General features: G+C 38.7%; 2 protein-coding genes across 3 annotated transcripts in view; one reads left to right on the top strand and one right to left on the bottom strand.

The window, feature by feature from the left end:
* The window catches only part of LOC108751395 (band 7 protein AGAP004871-like), a 143781-nt gene that overhangs the window by 42873 nt on the left and 75033 nt on the right, over positions 1 to 25875 (top strand). The gene's annotated exons all lie outside the window — the stretch shown is intronic.
* The window catches only part of LOC108751386, a 17215-nt gene continuing 3338 nt past the window's right edge, over positions 11999 to 25875 (bottom strand). The window contains exons 2-3 of the mRNA XM_018491537.1: positions 19042 to 19047; positions 11999 to 12117 (exon numbers count right to left, since the gene is read on the bottom strand). Of these exons, the coding sequence (XP_018347039.1) occupies positions 12085 to 12117; positions 19042 to 19047 (39 nt within the window). The 3' untranslated portion in view covers positions 11999 to 12084. The remainder of the gene's footprint in view (positions 12118 to 19041; positions 19048 to 25875) is intronic.

Raw genomic sequence — 25875 nt, 5'->3', positions numbered from 1 at the left:
TATATATATATTATAGCTTATGATTTACTAAACAAAACATATAAGTTTTAGCGCCAAAAAATGAACAGTTTTCTTATTCAGTTCATCTACAGTCGCTGACATCTCACCATAAAATATTCGAATAATTTCAAAACAGCTGACCTAAAATAGATAAAATTACGATGTTTTAAAAAGATCTTAACAAGGACTATAAGGAAATGAAAGAAAAAGTGGGGAGTTTTACTTAAAAAATTCAAATTGATTTTGTCCTACCTTAGCGACGCCACCCAAAATCAAATTGATGAAGCCAGTGGCTAGGTCTTCTTTAAACTCTACAACTTTTATCTAAAACATTCTTTTACAAATCTTATAGTTTTCCGGATATTTTGCCGTCTCGGAACATTTTATGTTCCTTATATGATTATACCTATATTGTATAATGCCACATATAATTATATCCCATATATAATTATATACTATCATAATTATCTAATGTCCAAGATATGTACACATGTATAAAACGATACTTTATTACAAAATATGTAATGTATAGTAATTCCCTAGCGTAATCCAAAACTAACAACATGGACGTAGTAGGAGTCTAGTCCCATATGTGTGTGTGTGTGTGTGTGTGTGTGTGTGTGTGTGTGTGTGTGTGTGTGTGTGTGTGCGTGCGTGTGTGCGTTCGTGCGTGCGTGCGTGCGTGCGTGTGTGTGTGGGTGGGTATGCGTGTGCGCACGCGCGCGCGTGTTTGTGTGTATTCATGCGTGCGTATACGACATGCAATTATATTACTTAATAAAAAATTAATTGTTTCTTAATTATTTATTAAGTTATTTTCATCATTCAGATCCTGAGAATTACACTACATATTCTGTAACAAATGATCTCTTCATCAAAGTAAACTTGAATAATTGATATTATCTCTTTTCTATTATTATTTGTTTGATTAATATCAGTCCCCTTGTCCTTATTTTATTATTTACTTTTAATTTTATTTTTTATTCTCCAAACGAGCGGCAGTGAGAAACGTGCTACTTGACTCGAATCAATAATAATCATTGAAAAATCCGGGCTGTATTGATGATGGTACTTATTATTATTTTACTTATAATTACTTCTATCATTATTTTATTTATTATTTTTAGCCAATTGAAGTCGTGAAGCGAAATGCAACTATGGCAGCCTTATGTTGCATGTTATAAGGTTTATTTAAGTATTTTTTTCAAGTCTGTAGGATCATATGGAATCGAGATTGTTTATATCGCCTAATATTAGAAATAATAAAAATATTCAAGTTTGAACAGTTATATCTCGAAAAGTGTTAATTTTAGAAGGTCGCGCCCATTGTTTTTTAATCAGGACACCTGAAATTACAATTTTTCAAAATATGAGAAGATTTGACCGAACCATAAAAAATGTGCGGAGTTGTTTCTGTCAGAGCATATACAGCCTGATTCCGCGTATATGGGATTGCAAAGTAAAATTACTCGCATATCGTTCATATTACGAAAATTACGTTATATAACTTTGTTCGTAGAGAATATAAAAAACTTTATTTTTTATTTCAGACTTTATTTTCAAAAATTAATATTTACAGAGATTACATTAAAAAAGAGATTTTCAACAGATTTTTCAAAATGGCGACCAAAATAAATGTCCGACCGTCAAATTTCGTGGTGATACTCATTTTCAGGAGGCAAAAATACGTGAGAATTGATTCATGAAGAAAGTTTTTTTGCCGCTGATGCCCTTAACCATAAGATGCACCCCATTTTTTAATCAAATTACGAATGTAAAATAAGATTTAATCTTGGGTTGACCTTTGTAGAATGCGCGGTTTGCGCCCAAAAGACACGCGTAACCCGCGTGCAAGGCATTACGGGAGCGTTTCCGTTCACGTGTTCGGCCGTTAGCTTTAGTCTTTGTTTAATCCCGTTCGCGACCATTGTGCCGTGCGCCGCGATACGCGAACAAGGCGAGACTAGACGAGGTTATAGTTTGTAGTGAGAGTCAGTGGATTGCGTTGTCGAACAAAGGGCGTGCATATTCACCGAACAGTATTTGAGTATCTTATTCTTCTTCCTGCGATCCATCAATTTGGCGCAACAACATTCTGGCGACCGTGACAGGACTTCGAGGCTTCACGTTGTTGGCCATTACGCAGCAAGTAAAGATTTACAGAAGAAGTCATGGACAGAGTGAAGCTCGCACAAAAAGTAACGCGCATTGCGTTTACGAAGGCATACGCTGTTTTCCAAGCGGAAAAGGCGAGGCAACCGCTGGACATAACCTCGCTACAAGTCGCGTACGCGCTGGTGCAAGATAAAGCAAGCGAACTCAAGGAGTTGAGCCTGAAACTACGGAACTTGATGATCCAAGTCGAAGAATCCGAAGAAGCCCTCTGCCGAGAAATAGAGCATGCGGACGAATATGCAGCGAAGTATCATCAAGCGAAATTTGAGGTAACCGGATTGATTGAGAGGCAAGAAGCTCACGAGTCCACGCTGCCGGCACAGTCTCCATCTCGACGGTCGTATTCTGCACTCGCGATGACACAGGAAAGTATGGGCACACTAAAATTACCAAAGATTGAATTAAGAAAATTTGGAGGCGATATTAAAGATTGGCTACCGTTTTGGGGGACGTTTAAGAAAATTCACGTGAATCCAGAATTGGCTAAAGAAGATAAATTTCATTATTTAGTACAGTCTATGGAAACGGGTTCGCGTGCATGTGAAGTAGTAAGTAGTTTCCCGCCAACGGCGGAGAATTATGAGAGAGCCATACAGAGCCTCGAGTCACGTTTTGGCAAGAAAGAATTGTTGATTGAATTTTACGTGCGTGAACTTTTAAAGTTAGTTTTGAATAAGAGTAAAAAGGTGTCGCTTGCGACGATTTATGATAAATTAGAAACGCATATGCGATCGCTTGAGACTCTAGATGTAACAACAGATATGTGTGCGGCGATGTTATTTCCGTTGGTAGAATCTGCGCTGCCAGAAGAAACTTTGCGAACGTGGCAACGAGTAATGACGTCGTCAACGCTGCAAACAGATACATCTAGTATAAATCGCACAGCCAAGGATCGTCTTATTAATTTGATGTCTTTTCTAGGAAGAAAGGTTGAGAACGAAGAGCGTATTCTAATGGCTAAGACATGTTTCGAGAGTAGCGATACCCAGGCATCTAAAGATAAAGATAAGAAGAGAACGAGATGCGATCAAGGTCAAGGAGTAGCTACAGCAGCTGGTTTATTATCCGTGAAAGAATCCAAGGCACAACCATGTTTGTTCTGTGGAGAGAAACATCATAGTTCGAGTTGTGAAAAGGCGAAAGGCATGGATATGGACGAGAGATCTAAGATCGTTAAAGAAAAAAATGGCTGTTTCAAATGTCTAAAGGTAGGACATAGCTATAAGAAATGTTACAGCAAAGAAAAATGTCCCTGGTGCAGTAAAGGACACTGCCTCTTGATGTGCTGAAATCTTTCGAGTAATAGCGGCCAGAAATCGGTTGATGAGAGGCCTAACGGTTCAAAATTCAACTAGGGAAAATAGTTGTTTGGCTAATATTTCAAGTGCCAAAATATTTTTACCTATATTGAAGATCAGGATGCGTGGACCGAGAATGTGTATCTGTTCGTGCCATTGTAGATACAGGCTCACACAGATCCTACATTTTGAAGAGGTTAGCAAGGGATCTAGGATACGAAGCAGAAGGTGAGCAAACGATGGTGCATTTACTTTTTGGAGGAACGAAGACTAAGCCTCAAAAACACAAAAGCTATCGGATCCACATTGATAACTTGGAAGGAACGTATAAGTGTGATTTTATAGCCTTACAACAAGACACTATTTGCCAAGATGTTCCCAACATAGGCACCGGCTTGTGGACGGAGGCGCTTAAAGAGAAGAATGTCCATCTAAGCGACACCGGTGAAAGTAGAGAGTCTATTTCTTTGTTGATCGGAGCGGACGTTGCGGGCAAGCTATTTACAGGCAAAATCATACAACTGAACCAAGGAGCAACGGCTATCGAGACGAAGCTTGGATGGACGATTTTAGGCAGAAATTCAGAAGAAAGTAGTGACACAGACACTACGCTGATGGTCGTCTCCATGTTTTCTCAAGAGGCCAGCGTGTCAGATTTATGGAAACTAGACACGTTAGGAATTACTGACCCGATCGAGAGCATAAGTAAAGAGGCACGACAAGAAGAAATTAAGGCATTGCTTCAAGAGACAACAAAGATTACCGAAGAAGGACGTTTCGAAGTCATCTTACCCTGGAAGGATAATCATCCGCCCTTGCAAGATAACAGGGACATGGCTAAAAGAAGATTGGATGTCGTCACGAAGAAATTGAAACAAGAAAACTTATTCGACGATTACAATACAATCTTCAGCAACTGGCTCGAGGAGGGTATTATAGAAAAAGTACCTGTGCATGAAGTTGACAGAGAGAGTTACTACCTTCCGCATCGACCAGTTGTCAAGAGAGAAGGAACCACTAGGATTCGACCCGTTTTCGATGCCTCGGCCAAGAAGAAGGAAACGCCGTCGCTCAACCAGTGTTTAGAAACGGGACCCAATCTTATTGAGCTTGTTCCAGCATTGCTGCATCGATTCAGAGAAAAGAGGATAGGAGTAACAGCAGATATTGCTAAAGCCTTTTTACAAATTAGCGTTTCTCCATCAGATAGAGATGTCCTAAGGTTTTTGTGGTGGGATACTAACGGCGAAATCGAGACTTATCGTCATCGTCGGGTTGTTTTTGGAATAACTAGCAGCCCTTTCCTTCTAGGAGCCACCATAAAATTACTCATTGAGAATACGTTAAATTCTACTGTTTCGACACACGAGAAATTAATTTACAAGAAATTGCTAAGATCCTTTTACGTTGACGATTGCATCACCAGTGTCGATTCTTACGAGGACTTCGAGATTTTTCAGAGAGAAGCAAGTTCCGTTTTGGATAAAGCAAGATTCGACTTAAGAGACTGGAAGTACACAGGCCTGAGATGCAAGACTCGATCGACAGTACTTGGACTAATATGGAATACTGAAGAGGATACTCTTTCGTTGTCGGGTTTCCCCCTACAACCCACCGCAGAAAGGATAACGAAGAAAATTGTTTTATCGCACGTGCAGAAGGTTTTTGACCCATTAGGAGTGATCTGTCCTGTGTTGATGAAAGCAAAACTACTGCTACAGCGCCTTTGGAGCGAAGGTTTAAATTGGGACACGGAAATTGATCCGGATAGAAAAAAGGAGTTCTTGGATTGGGCGCAGCAGCTGGATCTTCTCCGAATCTTGAGGTTCCCACGCTGGATTTTCGGTGAGACAAGAAATACAGATACATTGTCCCTGCATATGTTCGTAGATGCAAGCAAAGATGCATATGCCGCTGTTCTTTTCGTGCGTATCGAATCAGACACGGAAGTCAAGGTTCATCTGGTGGAAGCTAAATCGAGAATAGCACCCAAAAGCAAGAAAACGATACCGCGTCTCGAATTACTGGCTGCTTCCATTGGAGCGCGGATGATGCATTCTTTCGACAAGGCAATGGATTATCGAGATATTAAAAGATATTTTTGGAGCGATTCGACTACTGTTCTAGCATGGATACGACAGACAAAGCAATGGGCTGTATTCGTGTGGAATCGCGTTCAAGAAATAAGAAGTATCACAAATGTCGAGTCTTGGAGATATGTGCCGGGGGTTATGAATCCTGCGGATTTACCTTCACGAGGATGTGATGCCAAGAAATTACTCGAGTCAAGATGGTGGGAGGGGCCCGAATGGCTAAAGCTGCCCCCGGAAGAATGGCCGTCCAAAGAAGAAGAGATTAACGAAGAGATAGTCAATATAGAGCTGCGTAAAACTTCAAGTCGACTTAAAGAAGAGACTCCCCCTAAAGTTACGACAGAAGGAATCGCTATGATTGCTGGTGAAAAAGACGTCCCTTGGTACTTGGAAAGATTTTCAAGCTACGCGAAGATCTTACGAATGATAGCATGGGTGTTAAGATTTACTAATAATTCCCGAAGAATCCACGCATCAGTCGGAGGAGAGTTAAGCGCGAAAGAAATCAGTACAGCAGAATTACTCCTCTGTAAATTAGCTCAGAAAGAATCATTCATGGGAGTAAACGATCCACGGCTGCGAGGATTGAACGTCTTCGAAGAAAAGGGAATTATGCGTATTAAAACAGCAGTTTCTAATCGTCAAGACACTTTCTGTTTTAGATATCCTATAGTGTTGGATTCAAAGCACTTATCGACGAGAAGAGTTATCCTGTATACTCATTTGAAACTCAATCACGCTGGAACCGAGATTGTAATGAACAATCTACGGGAGAAGTTTTGGATTCTCCGGTACCGACGGACGGTGCGTTCCATCGTTCACAAGTGTACGGCTTGCCGTCGATACGCAGCGAGGAACATGGAAGCGCCATTTACACCGCTGCCAGAAAATAGAGTACGAGAGGCAGCAGCATTCGAGGTGGTAGGCATCGATTACGCAGGTCCTCTTTTCTTGAAGGAAGGATGTAAGGCCTACATCTGCTTGTTTACGTGCGCGGTCTACCGTGCAGTACATTTGGAACTGGTCACATCGTTATCAACGGAGGAATTTATAGAAGCCTTCAGAAGATTTATAGCCAGACGAGGAAGGCCTTCTGTAGTCTATAGCGATAATGGCAGAAATTTCGTAGGATTAGCGAATTTACTACGAAAAATTAATTGGCAGAAAATTCAGCGATATTGCTCTCTTAGCCAAATCGAATGGAATTTCAATCCACCTTCAGCTGCTTGGTGGGGAGGATGGTGGGAGCGCCTCATCCGCATCCTCAAGGATTTGCTAAGGAGAACGCTGAGGAGAACTTCGTTGAGTTACGAAGAGATGAACACGGTCTTGTGCGACTGTGAAGCTGTTATGAATTCAAGACCGCTTACTTACATGACAGAAGAGAGCACTGAGACCATGGCAATCACTCCAGACATGTTCATTAGAGACGTCAAGGAAGCTGGCGTTCCCGATTTGGACCAGATCAGCAAGACAAACTTTGCAAAACGAATCCGTTATCGCCAAAGTCTAAAGGAAGAATTGAGAAGGCGTTTTCGCATCCAGTATCTAGGACAATTATCCAGACGGACGAAATGCAAGAGCAGTTTCACGCAGGTTGCAGTTGGCGACGTAGTACTAGTCGGAAACGACACCCAAAGACGTTTGGATTGGCCGCTGGCAATAGTCAAAGAAGTCCTTCCTGGAAAGGACGGACATACCAGAGTTGTGAGACTGAAAACGGAAAAGGGAGAATTAATTCGCCCAATACAAAGACTGATCCCGTTGGAGGTGGGTCATCACGCGGAAAAAGCTAGCAGAGTCCGTGAGTCAATCAAAGCTTCGCCTCAGGATGGAGAGAGTCCAGAGTCTGCCCCGCAGGAGAAGCAGGAGTCGGTCGTCGAGGAGAAGCCGAAGTCTGTTCCTACAGAAGAAACGGATCTAAGAACTCGGAGCGGACGACTTATTAAGAAGCCAGAACGATTTGAAGCCTAGCTTCATTTTTCATTTTTTATTTACTTTGCCTTTTTGGATAGGTTTAGTTGCACCCAGATGACGTGAGGATGCAACTCAAGGTGGGAGAGATGTAGAATGCGCGGTTCGCGCCCAAAAGACACGCGTAACCCGCGTGCAAGGCATTACGGGAGTGTTTCCGTTCACGTGTTCGGCCGTTAGCTTTAGTCTTTGTTTCCCCCCGTTCGCGACCATTGTGCCGTGCGCCGCGATACGCGAACAAAGCGAGACTAGACGAGGTTATAGTTTGTAGTGAGAGTCAGTGGATTGCGTTGTCGAACAAAAGGCGTGCATATTCACCGAACAGTATTTGAGTATCTTATTCTTCTTCCTGCGATCCATCAATTTGGCGCAACAACACCTTTAAGTCACTAAGACCGGTGACCAAACTACAGTTTTGAACATAAAATTTCTCGCTCATCTCATTTCTAGGGATAAAAATAGAATTTGATATAACAGGGCAATAGGAATCAAGCACTATAATTCTTGTGCAAACCAATACGGTTAACAAAATAATTTTCATAATAATTAATCCATTTACATGTTTCGGTTCACTTTTGAGTTATTCTCGGAGACAATATGATGTTGTAATTACAAAAATTTTTTTTACAAAACTAACTCGTTTCGGTGAGTCACTTCCACCTATTAACGGAAACCATAATATAAAAATGAATTCTAATAACAATCTAAAATATATTAAAATTATTAAAAGGTAAATTTGTTGGGAGCAAAAACAATTTATTGTAAAATAATAGAAGGTAGCTTACTAAAACAAAAATTCACCATATCGCAAACATTTAAATTCAATCGGTTTAGTCAAAAATCAGTTTTTGACTATTCAGCGAATCAGTGTCAATTATATTGAAATTAATGAACAACTTTTAATACACCTAAAACGTTAATCGCAAAGAAAAAGAAAAAAAGGATAAAAAATTCTGATATTAATTATAGTCCAGGGCATCAAAACCAAAACTAAATCTTTAATAATTTAATCTTAATGTAACAAAGACTGTACACTGATTAGCTGGCAATAACAACGCTCTGATATTTATAGTAAGGACTAGGATTGGACCGAAACCGAAACCGATAATCGGACCGAAATATTGTGCAAGCTAATGAACCGAACCGTAACAATAGAATAACTATCGACATATATATAAACCGACTCTAATTCACTATGTATTAGTGCGTTACGTATACGATGTGCGTACGTGAGCGCGTGCGTGCGTGCGTGCGTGCGTGTAGGAGTCAGAGAGGGGAAAGTGTCTCATAGAAGAAGAGACATTGGGAAGAGGAAACGCGTCACCGGAATCCATGGTAGAGAGGAAAGGGTTCGTTCCTTTTCTCTCTCACTCATTGCGTTCTCTCTTTAACTTATTGTCCTCTCTCTCCTACCCATTATAGGGTGCAGTTCTCTCTCTTCCACTCGTTGCAGTCCTATACCTATTATTTGCGCTCTCTCTTCCTCCTGTTGCACTCTCTCCCACGTTGTCTTTTCTTCTTGCATGCGATATAATTAAATAGATAAATATTTTATGAATTTTTAATGATACGACTTAGTAACTAATAATATTATGATAATATTTTTATAAATTTTAATAATATAACCTAGTAACACTAATTAATAATATAATATATGATGAAGAAATATGCATTGACATCGACAGCGTACAAGTTCCTGGACATTGGGAGCGTTGTGAGATTTATATCTCATGTGCAAATTACGATTGGCGATAATCAAGTAAACCGCAAGTTCGTACCTCATGCTACGTGGAAGGCATTTATCGAGAGGCGTGCAGGTATCGAGCAATTAATGCAGTCAACAGTTCATCATCATCATAGTCGATTCAAGATCTAAAACTTATTGAAATATGTTCAAACATGCAGCAAACCAAATAATGCATTTTTCCATATTATATAAAATCCATATTATATAAAAGATTTTCTTCTCTGAAAACTCATTTTGTCAGCAATCGAGCAACAATTCAAAATAACAATATGGATCAAACGGAGCGTGATCTCATAGCGCAAGCCGCTCAATTGAATGAGAAGAGTTTCTTACGTGGGAACAGCGTTGCGATAATTTCATCGAATCGCTGAAAGAACAGAGTCGCTAAATGTCCGCGATTATCGATTGGAGTTAAACAATCGTTGATTGCATGTATTGTGCGACTCGAAAATTTGAAAGACACGGTGCGTGGACGTTTAGTGTAAATGGATGCCGGGTACAGCGCGGGACTTCGTATGGCGCGAGATTGATACGGTGTTCGAAAATCGTATAATGACCGGTGTTGTGATAAACTCTGAACACATTGAACCTCGCTAATTCCTTGAAGATGCGAGAGAGATATCACGCTTGAGCATGTGCAAAATGTTATTCAGAGACATGATAATATTAAGATATACACAGTAAATTTAATAGTGAATTTGTGTCGGGTGATAAACGTGCAAATAAAAGCAGCGTGTCCAAGTACGAGAAATTATGAACTTTTCCATTCATTTGATTTACATGAGTGGAACGCGTCGCACGTTGTCGAGCCTATTCTGACATCGCTGGAGAAATTCCAGGAGTGCGATAGTGGGTAGACGCTGTTGCGTATACTGAATTTAACAGTAAACATAAACAAGTACAATCCTCTGCATGCGGAATGTTACATCAAACTCCCGCGAGAAATTAAAATAAAGAGAGCTGTGGTTAATGTGCAATCTCTAGGCAACGCGTGGTTGCCGCTCTACTCTCAGCTAAAAAAATATGGAACGAGAATGATCATATCCGCATTACACGACTGTAATAAATCTTCAAGACATTGTATTCTCAATGTCGCTGAATCAAATTAAAAAATTTGAAAATCTTAACTATATCTCCGTCAACGTATACTGCATTCAGAAGCAAAAAGAAAAAAAGAGAATTCGTCCGTTACGGCTCACGTAGTAGACTATGGAAAATTATACGATTGCGCCATCAGGTTGCCGAGCGAGGACGACAAGTGATTGAATTTCAGTAATCATTATAGGAAGGAGCGCATCCCGTTCGTGGTCTACGTCGACCTGAAATGCACCTTGGAGAAGACAGAGAGAGAATATAAAAATATATAAAATGAGGTTTGAAAGAATCTATCAGTGAAATGTAAAAAAGCCCGAATAAAATAAACCTTTCAATTCGGGTCCTTATCAATATAAACTGTAAACAGAAATTACATAAGTAACGCAAATTCCAGGTTGATAATTCCCGACAATTTAGTTCGTTCTTCTTTATCCAAATGCCAAATTAGCTGTGTAATGAATAGCCCAATGATTATCAACATATTAACTTATACAAACATAATATAAAAACTTACATAAAGTACAATCGAAATCATATACATTGCGTCATTAAGTAGAATCACATCGCTTAATAATCTTGGGGGGTTCATCAGGGGTCATAAAAACGTACATTTCAAACTATCTCACACAGACATTGTATACAGAATCGATTGTCGAGATTGTGAAGCATCATATGTGGGCCAAACAGGTAGATGTTTGAAGACACGCATAAATGAACATAAAAATCACATAAATTGGAACACTACACAGCATTCCGTAATAACAAAACACAGAATTAGTCATTAACATGATTTTGATTGGGAAAATGTCATGATATTAGATGAAGAAATGGTACTTAATAAAAGACTAATTTCGGAAGCGATACATATAAAGTAACAGAAACAGAGTTTGAATTTACAGAATGATATGTATTCTTTAGACCTACTATACATAAATTTGTTTACGGAATTGTGACATTGATTTTATCCTTCCTTGCTCTTATTTTTATTTTCAACTTTATAACTTCATTATTTTGATATTTTATTATTTTATAACTTTATTTTTTTTCATTATATGTCTGACTGCTGACACTATAAAATCTTTCGTCGAGTTGCGAGAAAATGCTTACATGTAAGTTGATATAATTAAAATTCAGACAAATGATTTTAATAATTCTCTAATTTTTCATTTTCGTGTTTCTTTTGAATGACTACACAGCAAATCTGACAATCTGATGAGCGATGTGATTCTACTTAGTGACACAATGTATATGACTTCGGTTTTATTTTATGTAAGTTTTATATTATTATTGTATAAAGTAATATTTTTGATAATCATTGGGCTATTTATTATATAGCTAATTTGGCATTTGGATAAAAAAGAACGAACTAAATTGTCGGGAATCATCAACCTGGAATTTGCGTTACTTATGTAATTTCTGTTTACAGTTTATATTGATAAAGATCCGAATTAAAGGGTTGAAACGTTTATTCGTACTGTTTCCTTCACATGAAAATAAAGAATTTTCTGTGCATCTGAACAGCTGATATAGGCTTCGATGGATTTTTTTACATTTTTACCGGAATATGTTAACATATATTGTACGTACCAATATCACAATGTGTTTAGCATTGGGTATTACGCACATTGTTCGTACGACAACTCGCTGTCGATATATCGTTTTCGTTGCGATAACGATTGCGTCGCGTGGTTCACCGAGGAACTCAGAAGTTTAGCGCATAATGTACGAGTAAATACTCCCTGTCTGCTAATATTCCCATGGCAGATTTCTCGCGAAACAATTGGCAAAAGTTTAACAGTGGTATGCACTGCCACGTGCGAAAAACCGTTTGCCGCTGACGATATACGGGTATGCGATTATTGCCACTTGACCGGGCGATATAGAGGCTCCGCGCACTCGAATTGCAACTTAAATTATATAGATTCACGTTACATACTCATAGTTTTTCATAATTTCGGGCTACGACACATACTTTATTATCAAAAATATAGCTATCACGTACGAAGGACTTGTAAACATACTTCCTATGACAAAAGAAAAATATATTTTGTTTACGAAACATGTCGATAGCACTATAGACAAAAATGATCAAAAGAAAACTTGTATAAAATTACGATTTATCAATTATATAAATTTCTTGTTCAAGTTTAGAAAAATTGGCGTCGTATCTCGATAAATTGAAAATTACACGGTCAGAATTTCAACCTGGAGAATTTCGATCTACTCACGCGTAAAGGTGTATTTTCGTACGAATACGTTGAGTGCGAAAAATTGGAGGATACATGTCTAATCTCCGTGCGAATCGTTTTATAGTTTGTTAACGGGCGACACTGTATCGGAAAGTGATTACGCGCATGCCATGAACATGTGGCAGCGATTCTCCATTCGAAATCTCGGTGAATATAGCGACTTATACGAGGGCAAGTCAATAAGGTTTTAGAAAAACATAGTAAAACACATTTTTTTTGATCGATTCATTTTTATTTCTCAACATAGTCTCCTTTCAGCTCGATACACTTGATCCAACGATTATCCAACTTTTTCAAGCCGTCCGAATAATATGATTTGTCCAACCCTTCAAAATAAACTTCTGTTTCGGCGATGAGCTGTTCTCTGGTGGTGAATCTCTTTCCTCCGAACCATTTCTTCAGGTTTGGAAACAGGAAATAGTCGCAGGGGGCTAAATCTGGCGAATATACTGGATGGGGAAGCAATTTGTAGCGGAATTCGTTGAATTTGACCATTGGTGCCGGGCACGTGAACGTATGCATTGTCTTGATGAAAGAGTACTTTTTTCGTTGTCAAATGGGGCCGTTTTTTCTTTAAAATGTTATTGAAACGATTTAAGGCTACGTAGTAATCGCCATTATCGTTTGCTTATGGTCCACAGTGGACAAACGCGACACCCACCTTGCCACTTGATAGCTTTTTTATATCCAATTGTTTATGCAAAATTGAAATCACTGTGCCATGTGATATGCTTGTGGCCTCAACAAGCTCGCGCACTTTCACTCGTCGATCAGTCAAAACAATATCGTGGACTTTATCGATGATTTCTGGCGTAGCAGCCTCAATTGGACGTCCCGAACGAGGTGTATCACATGTGAATATATGACCACGTTTAAATTCATTCACCCAATTATATACAGTCGCAAACGCTGCTGCTATGAATGTTATCCAACTCGGCTTTGATTTCTTTCGGCGTTAAATCTTTCATATGTAGATGTTCGATTACTGTTCGAAACTCGTTCTTCCATTTTACAAAAAATACAAAGGTTGTTTGCTTTAATCGTCTACAGAAATGAAACCACGCGATGAATTCCGCTCAAAATTTGACAGTAATCAGCTGAAAGATGCTACTTGTCAAAAAGTAATATGACATGGCACTGCGAGTGCCCTCCAACAGATTTTCTAAGAACTTATTGCCCTCGTACTTAAAAACAGATGTCTTGTTGTTGGCCGACATTTTTGAGAATTTTCTCAATAGTTGCATCACCAGTTATGGACTCGATTCCAAGTATTATTATACACTACCGCATTTTACGCGGGACGCGATGTTGAAACATACTCGCATCAATTTCGAACTTCACTGACATTGACATGGTTCTATTCATTGAACGTGGTATACGCGGGGATCTGAGCCAATGTTCCAACGGGTATGCGCAGGCCAACAACAAATTCCGTCGTACGATCCATCGAAACCATCGACATATCTGATGTACTATGACGTCAACAACCTCTACGGTTGGGCAACGTGTTAATCATTGCTATACACCGATTTTTGATGGGTCAACAATGTAAACAATTTTGATGTTATGAATGTCGCATTAGGTTCACCGACAGGTTACATTCTTGAGGTTGACTTGGAGTATCTGCAACATCTCTATAACGTGCACTCCGATCTACGTTTTATCCGATGCGTGAGAAATCACCCGGTAAGCGAGATGACAAACTCTTGGAATTTATATGATAAAAAGTTATATTATTTATTATTGCAATCTGCAGCAATGTACTCGTCGCAGTCTCCGCATCATAAAAATTTACCGTATATTACAATTCGCGCAATCTCTATAGCTTCGCGAGTACATCAAACTCAATACAAATTTTAGAACTCGCGCGAATAACGAATTAAAAAAAAATTAATGAACAACGCGGTATTTGGCAAGATGGAGAATGTGCGCAACCATCTCGACGTGCGACTTGGAGATACAGTGCAGAGATAATGATCGTGAAACCAAACTTTCATAATAGGAGCGTTTTTTTCTGAAAATCTACTCGCAATAGAAATGCGTAAACTCGAAGTTCAACAAACCGATATACGTGGGTATGTATATCTTAGACATATTCAAGACATATTTGTATGAATTTCATCACGAGTAAATGTTATCGCTCTTTCATGAAAAATATAAAATTATATATACCGACACGGATAGTCTTATTTATCAAATCGAGTGCGACGATGTTTACACTGTTATGAAGTACGATATCAATCGATTCGACATTAGCAATTATGCGGTCGACAATGCGTATGATATTCTGCTCGTAAATAAAAAAGTTCCCGGTTTAATGAAAGATGAAAACAACGGCGCAAATTTATCGGGCTTAGAACAAAAATGTACGCCTTGCGCGTCGATCGTGCTTAATGATTCTAAATACCTTCGTGGTCCAATTTAGCGTATAACCTTTCTCAAAGATTGTCTTGAATTTGCTCACACGTACCGAATCACCCACTTTGAATCGCGGGAGTGCGACGGCCTTTACGCTACTGTACATCGTTTAAGAGTTTGTCGGCAAACGTGGGAGTCACATCGATGGACCGATAGTTCGATGCTTTCGGGCGTTGTATTCCGACATTAGATGCGATAACGAATCGATCCATTTGTAATTTCCATTGTGCGTAAACTGTTTCCACATGTCGTTTCTCAACGAACGATTGAACCGTTCGACGATTGATGCTTTCATTACGGAATACGTTAAATAATGATTTATATTGTATTTTTTTAAGAGTATTTGTATACGTTTGTGTTTTAAAATTCTTTTCCCATATTGGTTTGCAAATTTTTCGAACATCTTCCATCTCGAATTATCTTTGCTATCGCTGTAGCCATCTCATTTCCACTCTTGGTTTTGAGCGGTACGATCCATGCGTGCTTGCTCAACACGTCGATAACGGTGAGAATGTGATAACCTTCGTAGAATCGTGTGTAAAGGCGCATCTCGACTATATCAGCCTGCCACAGGTCATCGTATCCATAAACTATGACACGTCTGCGTGGAAAATTTTTTCTCGCCGGAACGTGCAGTTCTTCCACCAGTCGCCACTTTTCAAGGCTTTTTTTCAGACATGTTACGTTATGTTATGATTATTGCTGTATAATGCATAAAATATTTCAAAGTTCTTACGCAAACATTGTTCATCGGCATTTCGATGTCATCTAAAATGACTGTGTATCTTGCTTCAATTTATAATAAAGTCAGTTTCACGAAGCTCCTCTATAATAGACAATATTTTGTTATCGTGATCGTCGTGACTTACCTGATGCGAGGCCTCAAGCAATCGGAGACGATCCATTAACTCATTAGGATTGTTCCAATGAACGTAATTGATTTTATTGTCATTTAGGGTCATGGTGCGTGGTATGTAGGCTGCTGGAAAAGTTTCTGCAAACAATATGAAAAAAAAACATGTAAAATCCGATAAATGGCTTTATTGTTTTTCGAAGTATTCGCCTTTAAGATCGATACATTTTTGCATACGCTCGAACCAATTTTCGAAGCATTTTTTCCACTCTAAGGCTGTAACCTCAGAAATCAGTGTACGAAATGTTTCAACAGCTGCTTCAGGCAACTCAAATCGCTCATGCATCTTATTTTTAATGTTTGGGAACAAAAAGAAGTCATTAGGTTATAAATCAGGTGAATACGGACAATGAGTCATCAATTTGACATTATTACTGGATAAAAAATCAACGGTTTGACGTGCTGTGTGACAGCTGGCGTTGTCATAATGAAGGATGATGGTTTGTTCTACGCAATTTATTTATGACTTCTGGCAAACAAATTGTTGTATACCAATCAGTATTTACAGTCTTTCGATCCTCTAGCCACGGCTGTCACATGTCCGGTATAACCGAAGAAACAAGCAATCATTTGCTTGGCAGCACTGCGTGAACGAACAACTTTTGTTAGTTTCGGTTCATTTTGAAATACCCAAACAATGGATTGTTGTTTACTTTCGGGTTCATACGAATAGATCCATGTTTCGTCCCCAGTAACGATGTTGTAGACCAAATTTTATCGACGGTTGAATTTCTTGAGCATTTCTTTGCTCCATTTAATACGAGCCTGTTTTTGAGCTTCGGTCAAATTGTGTGAGATCCAACGACTGCAAAATTTCTGTACGCTCAAGTGATCATGCAAAATCGTATGTATTGTATTCATGTCAATGCCTAAGAATGCCTGAATCTCGCGGTATGTTATATGCCGGTCTCGCTCATCAATCATTTCACGCACAGCATCAACATTAGTGGCAACAACAGACGTGGATAGACAATCTTCACGGAATTCATCACTAAGAAAGGTACGTCCACGAATTCGGCAAACTAATTATAAACAGTCCTATTGGATGGTGCTTCATCCCCAAAAGCCAAATGAAGTCGATCGATGCATTGTTTCGGAGTTATCATTTACATTTGTAATCGTAAAAAATCATTGCCCGAAAATTTTCACGCGAAATTTCCATTTTCTTACAAAATAACTTCTTTTAAAATACTATGCAGACAAAATTAGTTGGCTTGGATACAAACTGCCAATTGAATTATAGATTAAAAACGTCTAATTTTACGAATAGTAGCAGAACGTTGGCGCCACTGGAAGTACTAGATTCCAGAAACTTTTCCAGCAGCCTACGTATTACACCTTTTTCGACTCTTTTACCTGACTTGTTGTTTAGATTCTTGGCGTGTGATATATCCGTTCCAATTTGTATCTTACCTGATATCAAGGATGCTATTATATTCTTATACGAGGTCTGTTCAAAAAGTATCGCGAATTTTGTGTTTTTTCAAAAATTATTTATTTATTCATGAATATCTATTTTGTCCCTTTCAAAGTAATCCCCATCAGATATTATACACTTGTACCAACGTTTTTTCCAATTCTCGAAGCACTTCAAAAAATGATTTTTGTGATCTTGTTCAGCTCCTCCTTCGATGCCGTCTTTATCTCCTCAATCGTAGCGTAGCGTCGTCCTTTCATGGGCCTCTTCAGTTTCGGGAACAAGAAAAAGTCATAGGGGGCCAGATCTGGGGGCGGGGGGGAATACGGTGGCTGCGGCATCATTAGTGTGTTGTTTTTGGTCAAAAATTCGCGCACAAGCAACGATGTGTGAGCAGGAGCGTTATCATGGTGCAAAAGCCAATTTTTGTTCTTCCACAAATCCGGACGTTTCTGGCGGATTGCTTTGCGCAAATTGCGCATAACTTGCTCTAACGGTGATTCGACGATTGGCCAATACTATTTTCTTCACTTCATCAATATTTTCGTCTGTTGTTGACGTGCTCGGGCGTCCGGCACGCTCTTCGTCGTTCACATCTTCTCGGCCCTCTGAGAACATTTTGTACCACCGATAAACGTTGCTTCGGTCCAAAGTAGCTTCACCGTATGCCACAGTCAACATTCGGAATGCATCCGCGCACTTAATTTTGTTTTTCACACAAAATTTGATACAAATTCTTTGATTCATTTTTTGGAATAGGCAAAAATCGAAGACGAGCCAAAACACGTGCAAGTAAAGCAACTGTCAAAAATTAACTGAACATTCAAAATGGCCGATCTTGTCGGCATAAGTGAGAGATATGAGTACCAACATAACGCCACAAAAAATCGAAAATTGAATATACATAACCCGCGCAGATTCAAAATTCGCGATACTTTTTGAACAGACCTCGTATTTGTATCCTTTTTTATCCAATACTGGATTATCCGCATTATGGCTGCGTCTATGAGCATTTGTTGCCAACAGTACTTTTATACGCTAGTTTATCATCCTTTGTGTAAATAGTGTCATTGGGGATTCTTTTGAAAATTAATATGTACAAACCAGGTGTACCTTTGTACTTTACTCCAGCTACGATCATAAAGTCATTCGTGTCTACATCGAAATATTTGTCATCGAGCATCGTGTCATTCTCGCTGAGGTTTACAGGATTACCTTAAACGTAATCGATCGCCTTTTTTGTCACCACCGAGAAGCACGTTTACGTATTGTATTTTTGTTCAAGTGCCCCCAATTAATTATGCAACTCCTCATGAACTTGCCTCATTTGCAAAGATTATTTAACTAACGTTTTAAGCGGTTCATTGGTCATTTCATAAACATCTTCGACTGAGGAAACGTGTGAACGTTTGTACGATAATTCATGTAGTTTAGGCGACGCATAATTAGAAACGTAACGTTCGATTCTTTTGTACGTTGCTTTTTAGACGACGGTGTCAAAATTGAAGCCATGAATTATCCATTCAGAAGCCATCACCATCATTATTATCTTTATCATCATGAACATCTTAATTATCTTCTTTTCTAAGGTTTTTTTTTCTTAATATTTTTATCCTTTACAACGTTGACTTTTTTCTTAATTGATTGAGATTCATCATTAGCGATGTTCTTGACAATTTGTTTTAGAAGTTCGACGATAGGCTTAAAGGTTTTTCGAATGCTACATCTTCCTCTATTTTGCCGGTTTTTAAAACACGATATTTTATTCGAATCAAGTCACTCGTTTTCGCAATTTGTTTCGCTATCTTCTCGCGATCCTTGAGCTCTTTGTTGTTATCCATGTTGCACTTGAAAGGAAATGTTGTATAGTTGATGTATTGATAACGACTAATCACGTTAAGATATCGTATACTCATTAAATCCTTTTATGTATTATCCATTAATAAGCGCACTGTCTGTATCACTACAAATCTTTTGTTGCCAACAGCAACAAGTTTGCAAAAATTCTTGTAAGACTTGTCGGTGTTTACATGATTTGTATACATGTTTCATGGTGCCGTTTTGTTTGAACAGGATCAACGGATTTGCATTATCGCATATATCATAAGATGCTTCGGTATCTTTGCATACGTCTGACACAGATAGAAGCAGTCGACGTCCGCGTGTCGATCTATCGCAAAGTACTCTCTGATCGCGTCTTGCTTGTCACATGCCATGTCATCGAAGACAAAAATAGAATTTGAAAGCGCCTCGTTCGATGGTACTACATCGTTATTACTGGAAAATGTAAAATAATTAATTCTAATTGGTGTTAATAAATTCTCCAAGCATCGGTATTTTGACTGTTGCAACGACTTTGAGTACACGTGCACGTTCTCAAAACGTATGCCAAACGTATGTGGACTTTTTAGCAAATTTATCAACACGTTTGTTTTGCCACAGTTCGATGAACCGCAGATGATTCCGTGTATAGAAATCGGTAGCATGTTTGCATATTTCTTTTTCAGTCTGTACTTTATTGTCGACATTAGTTACTTTGATCGTCTGCGATTATCGCACGAACTTCATACCTTCTCCCTTTACGACAATGATACAAAGTGAAAAAACGACATCGAAAGCGGATGTATTTATAGTAACGCGCAAAGTCAAACCGCTCAGTATTCAAAATGCTTCTTATCGTATCGGACAACAGTGATGTACATAGTTTAACCGTCAAAGAGTTGCAATACTCGTATATACCGAAAATTTTGAGAATTTAAGAAATACATAAATCAACTGTGGGATAGATTACCCGAGCATATAAAAGCTAATTCAGAAGTTCAGCATCGTTGGTGCTTGAAACATTATAATTTGCCCTGCCTCGACCATATATTGATGGTCCATCGCCGTTTATAAGAAATTGTAGCAAATGTCAACAACAACAACAAAAGGCTGCAGTTTTTTAAATTATGCACTTCCGATCGAGTTACATATTACTGGATATCAATTTTATGGTCCAGGTAAGCATTTAGAAAAGCGATTGGCTAGAGGTGATTGAGACATTAATCCGTTGGACGTGGCGTGTCGCGAACATGACATAGCTTATTCGCGGAGCAAAGATTTAACAAAACGACACGTAGCTGACAAAATACTCGCTGAGGAGGCGCGGAAACGGATTACCGCGAAAGATTCGACTCTTGGAGAGAGAGCTGCTGCCACAGCTGTTTGAGCGACTATGAAAGCCAAAACGAAAATTGGTATGGGCTTGAAAATGAAGAAGAAAAAAACCGACGAAAAAATGAATGCTACCGGTGGCAAAATGCTTATCTTACCTATTCTATCGCTGTTAGGACTATTCTTCAGCTCATTGGTCAGCGGCGCGACAAGAGTTGCAAAAGCTATAAACGATAATAAAACCACGCAACGTAAGTTGGAAGAACTGAAACGTCATAACCGCGTCATGGAAAATCATGGAGTTTACCTCGCTTCGTACAAGCGTGGACGAGGAGTCACAACGGAAAAAATAAAAAAGATTTAAAAAAACATTAAACAGTTGCCAAAAATTCCAAAAGGTGTAACTATCAACGTACAACTGCAACAACTAACAAAACGTATTCCATATTTTAGAGGTATTTTTATGCGTACTACTTTATCAACAGGGGTGAATATCAAAACGAGAGTGATTTGGATAATGCTGATGAACTAAGTTACTCATTGAGTGGCGTACGCGAAGCGAGGAGATCGTGCTGTTTATTTTGATAGTTTCGGCAATCTTCGACCACTGAAGGAATTAGTGCGATATTTAGACGTAACACAAATCGAGTAATCACACGCCTTATCAATATTATGATCTAAGTAACTGTGGACATCTATGTCTACAATTTTTACAGACGATTGACCAATTTAAGAATTGACATTGCACTCTTTCAACTCGGTATTCATTCAAACACTGACATTTATGCTCACCAGTAAGAATAGCAGCCTGCTACTTTCCGGCCGTAGATTTCAGCGATTACGAGCTTAATCTGACGGATTTTGAGTTTTTCTATAGGATATCTAATGTAAATTGATTGAATAATAAGTTTTATTTTGACGAAGATGACAAAGAAATTGTCATTCCGGAAGGATTATACGAAATACGTAACATTAACAAGTATCTAAGACGTGCAATTTTACAATTTCATTTTAATGATGTTGCGAGAGAGAAAACGCAAAGAGGATGAACAGTACTCATTGACTATGCCAATTCATGCCAATAACAATACAAAGAAGAGTGAGATCAAATACGCTTATCGAGTAAATTTCACCAAACCTCATAATATTGAATCGCTTTTGGGATTTTTATCGAATCGCGATAGGAACCGCAACAGTGGCACAAATCAGACGTATCGATAAATATCATCAACGTAAATATCATTCGTATTGACGAATTAACGTGATCACTGGCGCATACAGCAACGATAAATACGTGCATACGATACATGAATTTTCACCGAGCGTGTCACCAGATTATACTAGGTGCGCAACTAAGTTTCCGGTTTTTTTGATCAATGAAAAATGGAAAATTTCAAGAGAAATACAAAAAATGGTTTATTCAAAGTATCGTCCCTCGTTAGCTACACATTTTTGCCATCTCTCTGGCAATACATGAATACCGCGACGATAAAACGACGCGTCTTTGGACCGAAACCATTCATCCAACCAATTTTGCACTTCTTCGAAATTGGCCAAGTGTAGCCCAGCCAAGCCATGCGCCATCGACCGGAACAAGTGATAATCGGAAAGGGCCAGGTCTGGCGAATACGGCGGGTGCGGTAGCAGATCCAATTTCAGCGTTTTAATGGTGTCCTGGACGATGGAAGTGCGATGGCACGGAGCGTTGTCGTGCTGCAATATCACTCGTTCGTGTCTCGTGTCCCATTCTGGCCGTTTTTCGAGCAATGCATGGTTCAAATTGATCAGTTGTTGTGGGAAGCGATGCCCATTGACAGTTTCGCCCGTTTTCAGCAGCTCATAGTACACGATTCCTTTCTGGTCCCACCAAACGCAGAGCATTGTCTTCTTTCCGAAGCGATTTGGCCGTGCCGTCGATGTTGATGCTTCGCCAGGTGAAAGCCACGATTTTTTGCGTTTGGGATTCTCGAAATATATCCACTTCTCATGGCCAGTAACAATTCGATGCAGAAAACTCTTTCTTTCATGCCGCAAAAGCAAAATTTCGGAAGTGGCTCTTAGATTTTCCATCTGTCTTTCAGTCAACTCATGCGGCACCCATTTTCCTTCCTTTTGAATTTTTCCCATGGCATGTAAACGTTTGGAAATGCCTTGACGAGTCATGTTTAATGCCTCCGCAAGTTGATCTTGTGTTTGCGTATCATCTTCATCCAATAACTTTGCAGATCGGCGTCCTCAATTGTTTTTGGTCTTCCGGAGCGCTCCTTGTCCACAGTATCGAAATCGCCACTTCTGAAGCGTTTAAACCAATCTTCACAGGTAGTTTTTGATGGTTACACTACCCAGAAAATGTTTTTTTTTTTTAATTTATTTATTTGCTAAATGATGTATAAACTATTATATTTAAAAATAACATTCGAAAAGAATTTTGGTGGAAAGCTGTTATAAATAATTTTTTCAGATTTTTTTCGGAAGCGCCTCTGAGCGCTCCGAAACGTTTGAAAAGGCCGCTCGACCGCGCACAGGATTATTACAGCTCTGTCGGTAGTTTTAGCAGGTATAAGTGAATTATAGTTCTTCAATTATAGTTCTTCAAGGTCATGTACAAAAAAGGCTTGGAACAAGACTACGCAATTTGAAAAAAGAAGTGAAAAATCTTTTTTCGACGCGCTTGGGTAGTGTAACCCCTTAAACTAATCTTCACAGGTAGTTTTCGGTGCATGTTCGCCGTAGGCCTCCTCAAGCAAACGACATGCTTCAGCTGCATTTTTTTTCAAGTTAAAACAGAAAAGCAAAGCTTCCCGCAAATGCTTTATTTGGCACAAAACTCGACATCTTCGTTGTTAGAAAAAATATTTTTGCGTTGCGATATGTGTTGGTATTACGACTAGTTATTGTTAATAGATGTCCAAGCTATAAAAAAAATACAACTTCAGACATGTATGTCGACTACATGTGTCGTGCCATCCATGTGTGAAACCCGGAAACTTAGTTGCGCACCTAGTAAGATATCGGAAAGACCGACACAGATCATTTACCTTCCGATCATCGTACGGAGCGTTACCGATTTGACGGTTCGCGTTGTGGATCAAGGACGATTACTCGATTTTCGAGTAGAAAAAAGAGGAGAAGAAATCACCGTTAGATTGCGATGTACGGAGGTGACAGTGATAAAGTGATACGACAACGATAACGTGAGATGCTTGTTTTGAACGAGCAGATGAAACGGACTAGAGACATAATTTTTGCTAGAGGAACAACGATCAAAAATATTCGATCGTTCAATAGAAGGAAGCTTACTGTGTCAAACATTAAATTTTTACAATCATTGGGCTTTATTATACGAAATATCTGTGATAGTTGATATCTTGAATTGGAAATGAGCCGATTTAATGATCGTTTCGTCAAGTTCGAGTTTCACACATACAATCCGTACGTCAACACCACGTTTGGACATAGCGGCGAGATAAGGATACCCAACAACAGCAGGATTTATACACGTTATTGTATGAAAGTGTTTTCTATGTCGAAGGCAGATTGACATCAAAGAAAAAAGATCAACAAAAACAGCCAATAATTGGAAGTAATTGCGTGGCGTTCATATTTGACGAAATTTAAAATGAATTCAATGGTGCAGAGATTGATCGTAATAGAAATGTTGGAATAACCAGTACTCTAAAGAGCTATGCATCGTTTTCATGTGACAATACAATGGTTATGCATAATGCTGGACTTATTCTATCTGAGTATAATACGAAAAGTTTAATGACACCTGATGGATATTTTAACTTTTATGTGTCGCTCAGCATATTGTTGGACTTTTGCGAGAATTACAAACGTATAGTAATTAACGTTCGTTACGAATTAATTTCCAAATGCGCAACGAATGACAACAATTGCATTGTGGGAGATCCAGCTACTGAACTGACACTTGAATTATTCAAAATACAATGACGAATGGCTCACGTTAAGTTGAACGAAGTTCAATAAACTATTTATGCTGAGTATGTTGGAAAGCGGACGATATCTAAATATGAGTTTCCGTTCGTGGGATTTGTATGAGTATCCCTTATTGCAAAACACGACAAAGCATTTGTGAGCTATCAAGACTACGATTCAGCTGAAAAAACCTAGATATTCTTTTTGCTGTGCAAACTGCTAAAGAAAAAACATCATGAAAGCAACTAAAACTTACTTCAATCATTGTAAATTAACCAACAATTAATCAAACTTTATCTAAACTCTAAATTTTATCCGTATGATGATCTGAAACTATATTTTGACAAATACAAAACCTCTGTCTTATATGATATGTATGCACATTTCCGTACATCTTATTACCAAATTTTTCAGAAAAATCGTAAAACATTGTTGAATATGAAAAACTTTCTTCACGATTGTACTCACGTTATCATTGACTGCTCGCTACAAAACGAATCCATCAAGAGGGGTACTGTGGATGTGTGATTAGAATTTGAATTCAAACAGAATGTACCTGCGAATACTACAGTCTATTGTTTCATCATACACGACCGCGTAATCAAATATAGTCCAATATCTAACGTAGTACGCAAGATTACGTAAATTACTATTGCTGAAAGAAAAAATACCTTCCCTCTCTTTTTAATACAAGAAATAAAAACCATGATTCTTTGCGATAGAGCACAGTCTCAAAAAGTCGTTCACCATGACTATACCAACGTTTGTGGATCTGCAAGGATTTATCGTTGGAAAGAAATTTGTCGTGAAAGAAGTGGCGATATTGAGAAAAGGAGCCATTCTCTCTCATTACATTTTTACGTTTTCCATGCCATAGAATTTCTTGACAAAGTCGGAAAAGTATTACGCTTCTTAGCTGAGTAGTATGATTCAATAAGTATTGAATTCGTCGATAAGAAAGCACGCTTGATCATTTTTTACTACATTATAAAAGAAATATTATCATAATTAGTGTTATTAGGTTATATTATTAAAATTCATAAGAATATTATCATAATTAGTTACTAAGTCGTAATCATTTCAAATTCATAAAATATTTATCATATCTATTTAATTAAACCGCGTGCAAGAAGAAAAGATAACGTGGGAGAGTGCGCAACGAGAGAAAGGATGAGCGCAAATAATAAGTATAGGACTGCAACGGATAGAAAAGAGAGAACTATATCCTAGAATGGATAGGAGAGAGAGGACAAAGAACGGAGGTTAAAGAACGTAACGGGTGAGAAAGAGAAGGAACGAACTCTTCCTCCTTTACCATGGACCCCGGTGATGCGTTTCCGCCTTCCCAACGTCTGTGAGGCACTTTCCCTTCCCTAACTTCCTCACAGACACACAACACACACT

The sequence above is a fragment of the Trachymyrmex septentrionalis genome, unplaced genomic scaffold, assembly GCF_001594115.1.
Source record: "Trachymyrmex septentrionalis isolate Tsep2-gDNA-1 unplaced genomic scaffold, Tsep1.0 scaffold111, whole genome shotgun sequence".
Classification (NCBI taxonomy): Eukaryota; Metazoa; Arthropoda; class Insecta; order Hymenoptera; family Formicidae; genus Trachymyrmex; species Trachymyrmex septentrionalis.
This window is presented reverse-complemented; position numbering and strand designations above follow the sequence as displayed.